Source organism: Sapajus apella, unplaced genomic scaffold (genome assembly GCF_009761245.1).
Source record: "Sapajus apella isolate SASKATOON/1434 unplaced genomic scaffold, GSC_monkey_1.0 scaffold3, whole genome shotgun sequence".
Lineage (NCBI taxonomy): Eukaryota > Metazoa > Chordata > Mammalia > Primates > Cebidae > Sapajus > Sapajus apella.
Genome location: NW_022436943.1, coordinates 28332758 through 28351058, shown reverse-complemented (window position 1 = coordinate 28351058; position 18301 = coordinate 28332758). Strand labels below are relative to the sequence as shown.

General features: G+C 34.1%; 1 protein-coding gene across 50 annotated transcripts in view; it reads right to left on the bottom strand.

Annotated features, from left to right (window-relative positions):
- RIMS2 (regulating synaptic membrane exocytosis 2) overlaps positions 1-18301 on the bottom strand; it is a 692961-nt gene that overhangs the window by 260301 nt on the left and 414359 nt on the right. For all 50 annotated transcript variants that reach the window (XM_032246171.1, XM_032245837.1, XM_032245921.1 and 47 more), the window contains 2 exons: positions 18142-18210; positions 6673-6829 (listed from right to left, as the gene is read on the bottom strand). In XM_032246171.1, coding sequence (XP_032102062.1) covers positions 6673-6829; positions 18142-18210 — 226 coding nt within the window. The remainder of the gene's footprint in view (positions 1-6672; positions 6830-18141; positions 18211-18301) is intronic.

Below are 18301 nucleotides of genomic sequence, written 5' to 3'. Positions count from 1 at the left end.
GCATAAACACATTTTCTGTATCCATTCATATGCTAGTGGACATGTGGGTTGCTTCCAAATCTTGGCTGTTGTGAACAGTATTGCAACAAACATGACAGTGCAAATATGTCTCTGATATATTGATTTCCCTTCTTTGTGATATTTACCAAGCAGTGGGATGATGGATCATATGGTAGCTCTAATTTTAGTTTTTTGAGGAACCTCCAAACTGTTCTCCATAGTGGTTATACTAAATTTACACTCCAAACAACAGCATACAAGGGTTCCCTTTCTTCACATACTTGTCAGCATTTGTTATTGTTTGTTTTTGAATATAAGCCATTTTAACTGGGGTGAGTTAACATGTCATTGTAGTTTTGATTTGCATTTCTCTGATGATCAGTGATGTTGAGAACCTCTGATATGCCAGTTTGCTATTTGTATGTCTTCTTTTGAGAAATTTCTATTAAAATCTTTTACACATTTTTAAATTGGCTTATTGAATATTTTTTTTCCTACAGAGTTTGAGTTCCTAACACATTTTGGTTAAGAATCCCTTTACAGGTGGATAGTTTCTTTGCAAATATTTCCTCCTATTCTGTGGGTTGTCTCTTCATTTTGTTATTTCCTTTGCTGTGTTGAAGATTTTTAACTTGATATGATCCCTTTTGTCCACTTTTGCTTTGTTTGCCTGTGTGTGAGGTATTACTCAAGAAATTTGCTCAGACCAATGTCCCAGAGAATTTCTTGAATGTTTTCTTGTAGCAGTTTCATAGTTTGAGGTCTTTAATCCATTCCATCTTAATCCATAGATTTAGGTCTTTAATCCATTTTAATTTGATTTTTGCATATGGTAAGAGATAGAGGTCAAGTTTCATTATTCTGCACATAGATATCCAGTTTTCCCAGCATAATTTATTGAAGAGACTTTTCTTTCTCCATTGTATGCTCTTGGCACCTTTATCAAATATGAGTTCACTGTAGGTGTGTAGATTTGTTTCTGGGGTCTCTATTGTGTTCCATTGGTCTACATGTCTGTTTTTATGCCATACCATGCTGTTTCAGTTATTATAATTCTGTAGTATAATTTGAAGAAAGATAATGTGATTCCTTCAGTTTTGTTCTTTTTGCTCACAATAGCTTTGGCTATTCTACGTCTTTTGTGGCTCCACATAAATTTTAGAATTATTTCTTCAATTTCTGTGAAGAATGTCATTGGTATTCTGATAGGGATTGCATTGAATCTGTGGGTTGCTTTGGGTCATATAGAAAGTTTAACAATATTGATTACATCGGTCCATGAAATACAATACTCTTGTGTGTGTCATCTTCAATTTCCTGTACCAGTGTTTTATAGTTTTCATTGTAGAGATCTTTCATTTCTTTTATTAAGTAAATTTCTAGGTATTTAATTTTATTTGTGATTGTTATAAATAAAATTACTTTCTTAATTTTTTCAGATGGTTCACTGTTGTCATATAGAAATGCTACTGATTTTTGTATGTTGATCTTGTATCCTGAAACTTTACTGAATTTATCAGTTTGAATAGTTTTTTAATCGAGTCTTTAGGTTTTTCCAAATATAAGATCATGTCATCTGCAAACAAGAATAATTTTGACTTCTAACTTTACAATGTAGGTGACCTTTATTTATTTCTCTTGTCTTATTGCACTAGCTAGGACTTCCAGTACTATGTTGAATAATAGTGGTGAACCTGGGCATCTTTACCATGTTCCAGATCTTAGAGGAAAGGCGTTCAGCTTTTCTACATTCAGTATGATACTAGTTGTGAGTTTGTTGTATGTGGCTTTTATCACGTTGAGGTGTGTTCCCTGCATCCCCAGTTTTTTGATGGTTTTTAATTTGAAGAGATGTTGAGTTTTTTCAAATGCTTTTTCAGCATCAATTAAAATAATCATGTGGTTTTAGCACTTCATGATATATCACATTAAATGATTTGTATCCAATAAATCATCCTTGCATCTCAAAAATAAATTTCACTTGGTCATGATGAATGACCTTTCTAATGTCTTATTGAATTAAGTTTGTTAGTATTTTTTTAAGGATTTCTGCATCAATATTCATCAGAGATATTGGGCTCTAGTTTTCTTTTTTTGATGTGTCATTGGTTTTGATATCAAAGTAATAATGGCCTGGTAGAATAAGTTTGGAAGTATTCTCTCCTCCTTTACTTTTTGAAATAGTTTGAATAGAGTTGGTACTGGTTCTTCTTTAAATGTTCATTAGAATTCAGCAGTGAAGCCATTGGGTTCAGGCCTTTCTTTACTGGGAGACTGTTCATTATGGTTTTTATTTGTTATTTATCTGTTTAGCTATTGGATTTCTTCATGGCTCAATCTTGTAAATGTCTAGGAATTTATGCATTTCCTCTATATTTTCCAACGTATTGGCATATAGTTGCTCACAGCAGCCACTAATTATCCTTTGAATTTCTGTGGTATCAGTTGTAACGTGCCCCTCTTCATCTCAGATTTTGTTTATTTGGATCTTCTCTCTTTTTTCCTTTGTTGGTCTGGTTAAAAGTTTGTCAATTTTGTTTATCTTTCCAAAAAACAACCTTTCTGTTTCACTGATCTTTTGTATTGTTTTCTATCTATCTTAAAGCCAATAACTGTTAGCTTTGCTCTTTTGAGGCTACTTTCTTCTTTTTTCCCACAAATCTACAAAGTTTATTACAGATAAGGTAATTTTATTATAGATAAGATAAGGTAAGTTTATTTAACCAATCTACAAAGATCATTATCATAAATAACAGGAGAAAATGAAAATGGTGTCTCTATACGTATCTGTGTTTGTTCTGCATATCAGTCAAATGGTTACAAATGAAATTCTCATCTCAATTCCAAATATATACACCCTTATATTAAAAAATGATATTAGCCAGTTGTAACACTCATTTAGCATCTTGGTTACTAATGTCAATATAATTTTCTTAACATAGGGTATGTAACAGGAAAAATAAAATAAAATAATGACAAGAAAGTATGTTTTAACCAGTCCATTTCTAAACTGACAAGAATACCTTATCAATACTTTATATAGGCAATCTGACAGATACTTGAGGGCTGTTTGCACACATCAAGTGTGTCGGCAGGCAGGGAAGGGGGCAGCAAAAGCTGAGGTTGCTTTCTCACTAACTAGCAGATGCAGTAATGCCACATAAGAAAACTAAGGACTGAATAAAGGACTTTGGCATCTATTCAATTTTCCCTTTTTACTTACACATAAATTACTTTGACAGACTACTGAAGGACAGGTGATTCTCATTTCCCTCTCCCTTCATAAATAAGTGCCGAAAGCACCCAAACTTGTCACTTATGCAATAAACTGACCAAAACAAAATAAAAACAGAAATGGTTTTTGAAACAACCACCTTTTGGGAGTGGAACATAAGTGCAATTTTTTGTTTATTTATTTTTTTCCCTACATAGACATAGTAAAAAGGAAAGATGTGCTTGGGGACAGGGTTGACAAAAATGACAAAATAAAGAACATACAAAGGAAATATTCATAAGAATGCTGGTATCTCATGCAGGAGTCTCTTCCTCAAATGTGTTCAATCAATCTGAGCTATCTACTGTGAACACTCTCCCATCTGCAGAACTTCGCCTTTAATCCATGCTAAAGAGGATAACAGACTAGCCTATTTATTTTAAAAGCAGTTTACAAAACAATGCTTTCTACTTCATAAATTTAAAAAGAAACTGTAAAATAAGGACAATCTGAAGAGTTCCAAGTACTTAAAAAAAAAAAAAAGCTATTTTCCAGATCTTACAGGTATGCCTCATTGTTTATTGTTTTTCTTTTTTTGCTTTGTGTATTTTCAAATGGTCTCTTGAAGCTCACTAATTCTCTCTCCTGCTTGATCCATTCTGCTATTAAGTGACACTGATGTGTTCTTCAGTATTTCAATTGCATTTTTCAATACTAGAATCTCTGCTTATTTTTAATTATTTCAATCTCTTTGTTAAACTCATAGAACTTGGAATTCCTTCTCTGTGTTATATTGAATTTCATTGAGTTTCCTCAAAACAGCAGTTTTGAATTAGCTATCTGAAAGGTCACATCAGTCATACCTCAGTTTCTCAAGGATTGGTCCCTGGTGCCTATTTAGTTCACTTGGTGAAGTCACGTTTTCCTAGATAATCTTGATGCTTGCAGATGGTCTTTGGTGTCTTGGCATTGAAGAGTTAGGTATTTATTGCAGTCTCGGCTTGTGTGTGCCCATGCTTCATAGGAAGGTTTTCCAGGTATTCAAAGAGACTTGGGCCCCAGGCCCAATAATGCTGTTTTTTGCAGACTCACAGAAGTACTGCCTTGGTGGTCTTTGATAAGATCCAGAAGAATTCTCTGGATTACCAGACTCTTATTCTTTTCCCTTACTTTCTCTCAGACAAATGGAGTCTCTTTCTCTCTCTCTCTCTCTGCTGAGGGGTGCTCTGTGATGCAAGCACCCCTGTGGCTACCACCACTGGGACTGCACAGGACAAGACCTGAAGCCAGAACAGCACTAAGTCTTGCCCATGGCCCACTGTAACCACTACTTGGTACACTGCCTATGTTCACTCAAGGTCCTAGGGCTCTACAATCACCAGGCAGCAAAGCCAGCCAACTTTGGGTCATTCTCTTCAGGGTAGTAGGCCCTTATCAGATCCACAGATGTTATCAGGGAGCTAGGGACTGGAGTCAAACACCCTAGAAATTTGTCTGATGTTATATTCTACTGTGGCTAAGCTGGCACTCAAACCATAATACAAAGTCCTTCCTGCTCTTCCCTCCCCTTTCCACAGGTAAAAGAGCCTCTCCCTGTGGGATCTACCACCAGTGGCCCACAAGGAGGTTCTGTCAGGCCACTGCAATGTTCACTGAAAAGCCAAGGTTTCTTCTGTCAGCTGTGGCAAATGCTGCCAGGCCTGGGACTTACTCTTCAGGGCAATAGGCTCCCCTCTGTCCCAGGGCAGATAAAGAAATGCTAAGAGACTAAGCTTGGAATCAGGGACTGCAAGAGCCTGCTTGTTATTCCTAACCCACTGTGGCTGAGCTGACATCTAAGGTACAAGACAAAGTCACCTTAGTTTTCCCTCTGTTTTCTCAAACAGAAGCAGTCTTTCATCATAGCCACCATTGGAGGGAATGTGCTGGGTCACCCATGAAGCCTGCACGTCTCAGAGCCCAATCCCCACAGCATAGTTCCCAGGTATCACTGCTGGTTATTCAGGGCCCAGGAAGTCTTTAGTCAGAAAGTGATTAATCCTGCAGGACTGGGTCCTTCCCTTCAAGGCAGCAACTTCCGTTTCGGTCCAGTATGTGCTTATATCCTTCAAACATAACAAACCTAAAGCTCTCTTAAAAAATACAGTATCTGTGTAAAATTCTCAATTAAAATTCTAAGTCAAATACTCAGTTATTTATTTAAAATAGGATGCATAAGTATGTCATTCTAACTGGTCAAAATTTCTTAAACATTCCAAGTATGTACAATGTAAATTATGTGCATATTTCTTGATAGCTTCAACTATTATTTCCATGATTCTTATTCCATTAAGCCTGCCTATACTTCACCAGTTTGATCAGAGATTTTCAGTAAGCTTAACACCTGGAACTGCAGATTTTCTTAGCCATTTTTCCCACTGTACATACAGCTTTAAAAAATTATTATTCTGATTATTTCTTCCTAATTTTAAAAATCTGTCAGATTTTTATTTTTTCCTATATATTAAATTAACAATTGTCTATATCATTCATGAGTATAATGAGTTGGGTCTACCTAGATATATCAATATGTAATTGAAAACTGGTTCTTCTGAATTACTTTGAGCTCTTACAATAAAATAACATATAGGTTGTCTAAAATTACATAATAAATCATATTTCATTTTAGTCTCATTATGTAGGTTATTGAATAGCATCCTGTTTTTCCTTGACTAGCATTTGGTTTTTCCTTAAATAAATAAAACCATCTTGTTGTTCCTTAAATTCTTTTTCTACAAGAATCTCATATCTTTAGAGATTATTAAGGATATGTGATGATAAATAGGTTGGTAGTGCCATTGTGATGGTTAATATTAGGTGTCAACTTGAATGGAATGAAGAAGGCCTAGATGGCTGGTAAAGTATTGTTTCTGGGTGTGTCTGTGAGGGTGTTGCCAGAGGAGACTGACATTTGAGTCTGTGGACTGGGAAAGAAAGACCCACCCAATCCACCATCCAGGTGGCTGCCAATGCAGCTAGAATAAAGCAGGTGAAGAAGGTGGGATAACCTTACTTGCTAAGTTTTCTTGTTTCTTTCTTTTTCCTGTGCTGGATGATGCCTTCCACTCCTCCTGCCCTTGGACATCTGACTTCAGGTTCTCTGGGCTTTGGACTCTGGAACTTGCACCAGTGGCTTGCTGGTGGCTCTCGGGCCTTTGACCACAGACGGAAGGCTGTGCTGTCAGCTTCTCTGGTTTTGATGCTTTAAAAATGGACTTACATTCAGACTGAGACACTACTGGCTTCTCCCTTCACCAGTTTGCGGAAGTCCTATGGTGGGACTTTGTCTTGTAATCATGTGAGCCAATTCTCCCTAATACACTCCTTTTCATATATACATATATCCTGTTAGTTCTGTGCCTCTGGAGAACACTGAATAATACTGCCACCCTAAAAATATAATGAGTATTCTATCTTACCTTTGTGGTGGAGGGACACTGGGTGACCATGATCTAGTCCTTCCTATAACATCTACTCGGTGAGGAGACCCTGATGGTGAACAATGGTTTGATGACATTACTTGCTCTGGAACTGATAATGTTGAGCTTTGAAGATCTCGACCATCATGTCGATAATCTAAAGGTAAAAAATTAATAAATATTATAGTTATGTACATACTAAGTCCCTTTGTGTATTTTGTACTTTACTCCAAAACATAAAATGTTGAAGTTGAAAGACTTTTAATATAATAAATATAAAGTATAATGAATAAACCATACTATTAAGATAAAATATTTTATAAGCATACATTAAAAAGGAATGACTGATATTCAAATATTTCGATAGTTACTATATCTAAGGCATTGTGCTGGGTAAAACTTCTATATACACTTAGAGTAAAATTTTACATACAGTTAATTATCTTCAATAAAAGACAAATTTATTCTAAAAATATTTTCATCTCTTCAATGACATAGAAAATCTTCAAATAATTCTATTATTTAAAATTATTAAGCTCATAAAAAACTGCTAAACATTAAGATCATTTCTTTAAGTGATAAAAAGTTTTAGAAAACACCCTGAATACCACTTGTAGTACATGTATAAATGGCTTTTTTTGTAAGAGATGGGGGTCTTACTATGCTGCTTAGGCTGGCCTCAAATGACCCTCCCACCTAAGCCTCCCAAGAAGCTGGAACTATAGGCCCGTGCCACTGCATATGGCTACCATTTTTCTTACAGTATTTGACAGGGCTGAGATACAGTAGAAGTCTGAGAATAAAAATATGATGAATCAGAGAAGAGTAACAGCACAATGATTTCACAAATTTATACAAAGTATATTAGAAGGGATACTATCTAAATGAGTACTAGAAAGCAATTGGTATGTGGTCAGATGGGAGGAAAGTAGAAGGACTTCTAAGTTGGTAGAAAAGCAACAGTTCAGTGTAGGGCAACAGTACGGAAATAAGTAGGAAAATAAGTTTGACTCAAGTTGTAGATATCTAAAACATCATGAGGTTGGTAATGGAAAGAGCCTGAAAATTTCTGAGCAGGAAGTAATATCATTATCTTCATCATACTCTTTGTAGATATTAGTAATTGACCTTTTACTATGTGCTAGGAGCTCTGCTATGCACTTTTAAAAAGTGTTCTGTTACATTTCTTTTAGAAATAACTCAGAAAAACAACCTGATCATATGTGATTTTTCCTATCATGATAATGTTTTACAATATTATCTCCCTAGATTAGATTCCCTAGAAACATGATTCACATACACATGAATAAGTGAGGTAGTGTCCTTGGGAGAAAGGAGAAGAGCACAATAGGGCAAGAAAAAAGGGAAGAAACTAAGCAATGATGTATTCTCAGCCTGATCCAACTGTATGCTCTGAAACATGAATAATTGCCCAGGGTTTGTGGTAAGGCGGCTGGACTTTGGTACTCCTGTGTTAGCCACTCATTGGCTGAAGACTGCCAGTATAGAGTCAGCAAGGTGTTTAACCTATGGATGTGGTGGTTTCCATTTGACTAGGCAATTCTCCAGAGAGAGTGACAGCTGTGAGGTGTTAACAACCAATAGTCCCCATGACTGGGGATGAGTAATCCAACTGGTAAAGGGGATATGGGTGGAACATCAGCAGTGTCCACTACAACTTCCAAATAACTGCAGTTGAATGTAAAATACACTAACACAACAGGATGCAGCAAACCAGAGAAATACAAACTTGGACACAATGCTCACTCATCCCATGTTCTTCCTCTTGGCTCTTTGGTCACAAACTCTGTCTTAGATATATATACTGCCTGGGTCTTTACTGGTGTTTGTGGATAGTCCCCTTGAGGCCATAACTTTGGAGACTTATCCTTCTTTTCATCTAGATATACTCCTTTCATCTGGATATCTTTATTTTATTTTAGACTACTATTACATATTGAATAGTTTTATTGCTTAAAATTTAACATGACTTTTTAATTGTGCTGTTATTTTGATTGTTACTCTTCTGTTTCCAAGCTTCATGGGTTTTGAATGGTCTTTCCTAACCTTGTTTTTTCAGAAGCCCTGCTGTTTTTAGTCCACGCTTTTTCAGAGGACCAGGTTTCCTCAGGAACACATATACTGACTAATCTAAACAACTCTGCCAAGAGGATAATATTTCCATTTTCATTTTGAGAAAACAGAGGTTAAAAAAAAAATCTAAATTGTCAAATACTAGAGTTGAGGCTTAAAATATTTCTGACTCCAGTGCTCTCACTATGTCCCAATACTACATTCTGCTCTCATGATGGAAGTAATAATTTAGGAAGATGAAGCTGATAGCAGCATACAATTGGTACTGAAGGTTAGAGAGATTACAGCAAGAAGATTAATCGTTGTTATAAAACTTAGAACAGTATTGTCCAATAGAACTCTAAAATGATGGAATGTTCTTCTATCAGTACTATCCAATTTGGTAGCCACTAGACACACATGATTATTGAGCATTTGAAATCTGGATGGTATTAATGAGAATCTAAATTTTAAACATGTTTATTTTAAATTCATTTAAATAGCCACATATACCTAGTGGCTGTATAAACTATATATTTAATAAAATAGAACAAGAAAAAGGAAAATCAAAATGCCAGAAGAAGAGGGCATTTTGCAATTTTATATAGGGTGGTCAGACTACATAACACACACTGAGAAGGTGGCATTTCAGAGAGAATTGAATAAGATGTTTTTTCAAGTGGACAAACACAGAAAGGAGGGTTCCAAGACAAGTGAAAAGGTCCCAAGGTAGCAGTGCATCTCACGTGTTCACATAACAGCAAGGATAGGGTGCTTAGAGTGGAGCAAGTGATAAAAAGCAGATATTGGAGACATTTGGAGGAAGGGGGAAGATTATATAGAAGCTTGTACATTATTGCAAACACTTTTGGCATTTAATCTGAGTGATTTTAACCCACTAGTGGGTTTTAAGCAGAAATTGTGCATAATTCAACTTTTGCTTAAAGCTAGACAAGGTAATAAGTCATATAGGAGATAACAGTAGCTTGAACTAAGGTAATAATAGAGATCATGGGAAGTGAATATATTTTGAAAGCGCAGCAACCAAGACAATTTTGTGAAAGATTTGATGACGGATGTGAGAGAAAGAGAAGAGACAATAACAAATTTAAAATTCTGACTCAAGTAAATAAAAGAATGAAGTAATCAAATCACATGGTTTGGTGGAAAAGATCAAAAGTTTGGACATGTTAAGCTGGAGATATCTACTACATTTCCAAGTGAAGATGTCAGGTGAGCAGTAAACAACAAGAATTTAAAGAAAAGAAGATTTGACTGGAGATATACATTTGGGAGTTTTAGCATACAGATAACTATTTAAAGGCAGGGGACCTTAAATAGACACGAGATCACTAGGAGAAGGAATACTGATAGAGAAAAGATCCAAGAATAGAGTTCAGGGCATGCTAACGTGAATGAATAATACTTTGTGACTGGATATAAGATAAAAAAGGGCAACAATTAACACATCTTAACTTTTTAAATTAGTCTATTAGGAAGACAAGAGTATTCTACTGGCCAGGTGTGGTGGCTCATGCCTGTAATCTCAGCACTTTGTGAGGCTGAGGTGGACAATCACTTGATGTCAGGAGGTGAAAACTCATCTCTACTAAAAATACAAACATTAGCTGGGAATGGTGGCACAACTACTTGGGAGGCTGAGGCAGAGCAAGACTCTGTCTCGAAAAAACAAAAAAAGTGTACTACTAAGATAAGAGTAAGAGTTTATTGAGGTTGACTAGTTTGGAGAAGGGGAAATGAGAGTAGTTTCAGTCGCATGGCCAAATATTAAATATGTGGAAAAGAATATTGAGAAAGATGTTAGGACTGTTGACAAACATTTGAAAGCCATTTATAAAAAGATCTTCATTGTAACCCAAGGAAAGATTACATATATAGACAGAAGTCTAATTATTGAGTTTAAGAGATACTATTGAGGAAAAAAGGTCTGGTTAGTGAGTTTAAGAGATACTATTAAGAAAAAAAAATCTGATTATTGAGTTTAAGAGATACTATTGAGAGAAAGCAGGGCTTCTGGAAAAAAAAAGTTTAGGAAAGACCATTCAGAAGTCCGTTTATTCAAGTTGTGAAGTACCTCAATAGGTTAAAAGGGATGATTTATAACCATTCCTATCCCATTGCTCAGTATACTATCTGAGGCAAAAATCCCTGCCTAGAATTGCTAACTTGAGAAAAATTTCCATATCAAAGTTTCAACTTACTTTAAAGAACATTAACAATGCAAATGCCAAAGTTAACTCTGACTTAATGACTTGGTATTAGAATAAGCCAAATAAAGAACACATGGAATAACTTCTAGTTTCTGTTTCTGCATGTAATGTTATCACTCTGTCCTAACCACAAATAAAAAGCTAAACAGACTGAAAAGGCAACAAATTTTCTTGGATCTGTAAAACAGTGATGACACAGGGTAAACAACTGCCCCGAAGATTGAAGAGACAGACAGGTGAAAACAGGGAGTTACAGTTTATGGAGAAAACACTCATGAGTGTAAAGCAGTGTGGGAACCACTGTCAAAGCAGAAAAACTTCACCATCAATTGACAAATTGCTAGAGGATCATTAAGAACAAGTCTGAGAGTTAAAAACTCCAGGGAAGCCCAGTCATTGAGGTCTCCTACAACATTGTGAAACTTACTTCCAGGAGCTCCACCAGTTTCCCACAGTAAATACTGAAGAAAAATCTCCTCATGCTTTGGGAGGGAGAGGAAAACAGGAACCATTTTGAAATACTCCAGAATGCTCTGCATTTCTTAACAAGACTTTCCCTCAGAGAAAACTAATTAACCAAAGCCTAACCAACAGAATCATATAAAATGCTCACTTAAAAAAAAACAAAGCACTTGAAAAAACTAGAAGACGAAAATAAACACAAAGAATAAGGGTAACAAAAATAGTGCATATTAATCCAACTATATCAATAATCATTTTGAATGTCACTCATCTAAATGCACTAACTAAAACAGATTGTCAGAGTGGGTTAAAAAAATGAGACTCAACTATGTAAGAAACTTTAAATGTAAACAATCATATAAATTAAAAGTAAATGGATGGAAAAAAATGCACTATGGTAAAGCTAATCAAAAGAAGCAGGAGTAGGCTGGGCACAGTGGCTAACCACATCTGTAATCCCAGAACTTTGGGAGGTTGAGGCAGTCAAATCACCTCAGGTCAGGAGTTCAAGACCAGCCTGGCCAACATAGTGAAACCCCATCTCTACTAAAAATTAAAAAATTAGCCAGGTATGCTGGCACATGCCTGTAGTCCCAGCTACTCAGGAGGCTGAGGTGGGAGAAGCCCTTGAGCCTGGGATGCAGAGGTTGCAGTGAGCAGAGATTGCACCACTGCATCCCAGCTCCCTGTCTCGAAAAACAAAACAAACAAAACCAAAAAAACAAGAACAGATCAAGCAGGCAGAAAATCAGTAAGAAGATAAATGAACTCAAAAACATCATCAACTGGATATAAGATTACTTCATCAAAACTTATCACCATATACATTCTTCTCAAGTTCACGTTGAACATTCCCCAAAATAGAGCATACTGTGAGCTATAAAACACACTTTAGCAAATTAATTTTTAAAAGCCCAGAAATCATATAATGCTGCTCTGAGACCACAATGAAATTAAATTAGAAAGCAGTAACTGAAAGATAACTGCAAAATCCCCGAGTATGCACAATTTAAACAATATACTATGAAATAACATATAGGTCAAAAAAGAAATCTCAGGAGAAATGAAAAATACTTTTAAATAAATAAAATTGAAAACAATTTATCAAAATTTGTGGGATGCAGTAGAAGTAGTACTTAGAAGAAAATTTATAGTACTGAATGTATGCATTAGAAAAAAAAATACCTAAAATCAATAATGTAAATTTCTACTTCAGGAATCTAGAAGAAGAGCAAATGAAACACAAAGCAAGCAGATGGAAAATAAATAGAATTAGAGTCAATAAAATTGAAGACCAAAAATCAATAGAGAAAATCAATAAAACCAAAAGCTGGTTCTTTAAAAAGATTCATAGAATCAATTAGCCTCTAGCCAGGCTAATTAAGAAAAAGAGGGTATAAAAAATACCAATATCAGAAATGAAAAAGGAGACATCCCTACAGATCTCATGGACATTAAAAGGATAATAAAGGAATATTAAGAAAGCTTAATGCCACAAATTTGATAATATAGATGAAATTGGACCATTCCTTAAAAGACACAATTATCTCAAACTCACATAAGAATAGACAACCTGAACAGGCCTACGTCTATTAAATAAATTACATCAATAATTAATATCCTTCTAAAATGGAAAGTAATAAGTCCAGATGGGTTCACTGATGAATTCCACTAAACATTTAAGAAAGAAATTATTCCATTCTTTATACTCTCTTTCAGAGAACATGACCAGAGAGAACACTCCTTAAGTCATTTTATAAGTCCAGTCTTACCTCAATATCAAAACCAGACAAAGACCTAGCAAGAAAAGAATATATCTCTCATGAACATCAATGCAAAAATTCTCAATGTAATGTTAGCACACTGAATCAAACAATATATAAAAAGAATTAAACACCATGATCAAGTAGGATTAATCATGGATACACAAAGCTGGTTCCACATTCAAAAATCAATTAATGTAATCCACCACGTCAACAGGCTATGAAAGAAAATCACATGACTATATCAATAGAGGTAGAAAAGACAATTTGACAAAATCTAACATTCTGAATTTACTAAAAACGCTTGGTACACTAGGAATATGGAGAAACTTCCTCAAATTGATGTAGAATACCTACAAAAAACCTACAGCTAACATCATATTTAACAACAACAACAACAACAAAAAAACTCAAAACTTTCCCACTGAGATCAGAAACAAGGCAAGGATGTCCACTCTCACCACGTGTATTCAATACTGTACTGGAAGTACTTAGATAATTCTGTAACGAAGAAAAGAGAACACACATATACAGATTAGGTAGGAATAAATAAAACTCTCTGTGATGCCATGATTGTCTATGTAAAAACACAAAACAATTGAAACAAACAAACAAAAAACTCCAGGAACTAGTAAGTTATTATAGAAATGTTGTAGATTATAAGGTTAATATTCCAAAGTCAATAACTTTCCTATATAACAGCAATGATAAAGTAAAATTAAAAGTGCAATACATTAGAAACCTCCAACAATGAAATCTTAGGTATAATCAAACAAAATATGTGTGACATCCATATGAGAAAAACAAAAAAACGCTGATGAATGAAATAAAAAAGAACTAAATAAATGAAGAGATATTCCATGTATAGGAATACTCAATATTGTCAAGATGTCCAATCTTCCCAACTTGACCTACAGATTCAAAGCAATCTCAGTGAAAATCTCAGCATATTATTTTGTGGAAACTGGAACCAGGTTCCAGAGTAAATATAAAGAATCAAAAGACAGAAGATTCAACACAGTATTGAAAGAGAAGAACGAAGTTAAAGAATTGACAATATCTGACTTTTCAATACTTACTATGAAACTACAGTAATTAAAACACTGTGGTACTGATTGATCAACGAATAGACAAATAAATCAATGGAACATGTAGACAGCCTAGAAATAAACTGATATAAATATATGGAACTGATCTCTGGCAACAAAAAAGCAAAGGCAATACAATGATGGTCTTTTCAACAAATGGTGCTGAAACAACTGAATGTTCACATGCAAAAAAGGGAATCTAGACACAGACATTACATTCTTCAAAAATTTAACTCAAAATCCATCATATATGTAAATATAAAATGCAAAATATTAAAACTCTTAGAAGGTAACATAGGAGAAAACATAGATAACCTTGGATATGGTGATAAATTTTTAGATACAGCACCAAAGGCATAATTGATTAAAGAAATGATTAATAACCTGAATTTCACTGAAATCAAAATGGTCTGCTCTGCAAAAGACAATGTCAAGAAAATAAAAGAAACCACAGACTGAGAGAAAATATTTGTAAAAGACACATCGTATAAAGGACTATTGTCCAAAATATACAGAGAACCTTAAAACTCAACAATGAGAAAACAAACAACCCAATTTTAAAAAATGGGCCAAAGACCTGAACAGACACTTCACTGAAGAAATTAAACAGATGGCAAACAAAAAGATGAAAAGATGTTCAACCTCATATGTCATCAGTGAAATGCAAATAAAAACAATAATGAGATACCACTATACACCTACTGGAATGGTCAATATTCAGAACACTGACAACATCAAATTCTGGCAAGATGTGGAACAACAGGAGCCCTCATTAACAGGAACTTTCATTCATTGCTGGTGAAAATGCAAAATGGTACAGACATTTTGGCAGTTTCTTACAAAACTATAGTCATACCATACAATCCAGCAATTGTGCTGGTTGGCATTTGCCCAAAGGAGTTGAAAACATGTCCACACAAAAAACCTGCACACAGATGTTTACAGCAAGCTTTATTCATAATTGCCAAAACTTGGAAGCAACCAAGATGTCCTTCAGTAGTTGAATCGATAAACAAACTGTAGTACATCCAGACAATGGAATATTATTCAGCACTAAAGGGAAAAGAGCTATCAAACCATGAAAACAAAAAGAAGAAACTTAAAAGCATATTACTAAGTGAAAGATGCCTGTCTAAAAGACTACGAACTATATGATTCCAACTATGCGAAATTCTGGAAAAGGCAAAACAATGGAGATGGTAAAAAGATAAATAATTGCCAGTGATTAGGAAAAAAGGAAAGGTGAATTTTTAGGGCAGTGAAAATATTCTGCATGGTACTGTAATAATGAATATAAGTCATTATCAATTTTCCTGAACCCAACAAATGTTTGACACCAAGAGTGAGCCCTAAGAAAAACTATGGACCATGGGTGATTATGTGTCAAAGTAGGTTCATCAGTTGTAACAAACATACCAGTTTGGTGGAGAAGGTTGATAATAGGAAAGGCTGTCAATGTGTGGGTGTAGGAAGACATATGGGAAATCTGTATACCTTTCTCTCAATTTTGCTATATAAACCTAATGCTGCTCTAAAATTAAGAAAAAAAACACAGAGAAAATATTACTTCTGGCAAAGTTGTTAATATTCAAGACATCTGGCTTGCAAGCTTAGAAAAACTGAATAAGTTAGTGGGAACAGTTTCTACTTAAGAACAATTTGATAGCTCAGGTTTAAAAGGGTTATGAATGATTGTAACTGATACTCTGAATTTGACCTTATTCAATGTGCAATTGGAAAGAAATCTCAGCATATAAGCAACAAAATATCAATAGATTTTGCTGGTTTATTGACTCATACTATGTGTTTAAATATTATTAAGAGAGGTGGGGGTATGCATTTTGTATGTGTCCATTGCAATTCACATCTTAATTGCTTTACCCAGAAAATATATTATTTACTTTTATCTGGTGGTCCTTACATTATTGATATACTATTGATTAAAGCATTTATTCTCTATTAAAATTAGTTTTAGTATTGGAACTGTAAAATGAAAAGGCCATAAAGAAGAAATGTAAGAAGAAAAATATTTAACAGAACTAATATATATTTAAATCTTGGTTATCATATTATGTAAATGTAATTTCTACAGCATTTAGTAAAGTGACCAGTTACAAAAAAATGACATATATCATAATTTCAGAAACTACAATACCATCATCCTAATTTTAGAGTACTAAAAGTATTGTTAAAGTTTAGTATATTCAAAATTTAGCTGGGCATGGTAGTGTGCACCTGTAGTCCCAGGTACTGGGGAGGCTGAGGTGAGAGGGTCACATGAGTCTGGGGAAGCTGAGGATCCAGTGATCTGTGATTGCACTACTGCACTCCAGACTGGGAGACAGATTGAGACATTGTCTCAAAAATAAATAATGAAGTATAGTATATCATAAAAAAATCTATGTCTGAAAATCACATTGGATTTCAAAATAGCAAAATATAGTATATTTCATGGCATTCTTTTCAGTGTCTTATTAAATGATTCACCAGACAGTTTCTGACTGGCAAAATAATAATAACAATAACATCAAGTCAGAAAAGAATGTGTTTTTCATGATGAAGAAATATGATGACTCCAGAGTAAGCACTTTGAGTTGGGTAGGGTTTCTAAACACTATTCTGTAGTACCAAAAAATTATTCCAGAGAGTATTAACCCAAATAATGAAAGAGTGAGTATACAATTTTTTCAAAAGCTACGACTCCTGAAGGGAAAAACTTAAAAATAATCATATGAAATAAATAATTTTTTTCATCTTGAAAGTAGAAAATGAAAGGATAGAAACATCCAAAAACTACATCAAGATGAATGATTTGAATGGAAATAATTCGGATGAATAAAACCTGATGGACTAGATATTTACGAAAGATAAAAAGTGGGATAGTCACATAAAGGAATAGGACACAAATAAAAAAAAATTTAACAATTTCCAAGAAAGCGATCATAGGAAATATTTCTTAAAACTACTTTATGAGTTTTAACTTTTATAAACCATAACACATGAAAAATATTTTTGTAGCCTTAGTAAGTTAATATATTGTTCACCATTAATACAAAAAAAGGGGAAAACAAGTGAGTTTTTTAAGTGACAAACTGATACAGGCATGCTAACTGACTCATACGTTAACAAAAATTGACAAACAAAATATTGTTATCAACCACTAATTCAACTCTTGCATTTCTAACATGTATTTTTTGAGAGTAAAATTAGTCATAATTATAAAATCTACTAGGTTATTTAACCTTCAAAAGGATTAGAATATATTTATTTTTAGAATATTAAGGGTATTACATGTAAACATTGTCATCAGAACTTGCAAGAAAATTATATATATATTACCTAAAATACTAAATGATTGGATAAGTTTCTAACTGTAAAATGAGGCAAATAATTTAAACTACAATACTATAATTTCAAAATGTGGCTGTAAATGATACTACATATAAAAACAATTTTAAAGTTTCAAAAACTCCCATTTAAATATTTGACATATTTAGATATGGTAGTTACATAAAAAGGATTTCATCTTTTTTTCACCATAATTAGTACAGTATAAAGAAGTCTGAATTTTGCAATAACTCCTCTAATTTATTGTAAAATCCTTATTATTGTCTTAAAATAGAAAATTTAGTAACATCTACTTATCTGGCACCTTTCAAGACTATTCAGCCTAATTGTACAGGTGTTCCAGGAATTGGTATTACTCAGGGGTTTAAGTTGTCATAGGTTGCCATAGGCTGTTTTGAAGGGTGAGGAGGCGAGTTATTTATTTCTCTTTTATTTATTTATTTTTATAGTAAATAATGATAAATTACACTTTTTAATACTATAAAATAATTATAAAATTCTTACCTGATACTACACCAATTCCATCATCACAATCATAGTCAGAGACTTCACTATCACTTATTCTCTTTGACCCTATGAAGTAAACAACGGCAATAATTAAAATGCTGATTATTTATAGAAGCAAATTCCTCACACACCTGAAAAACAAATGAAAGAATTCTGA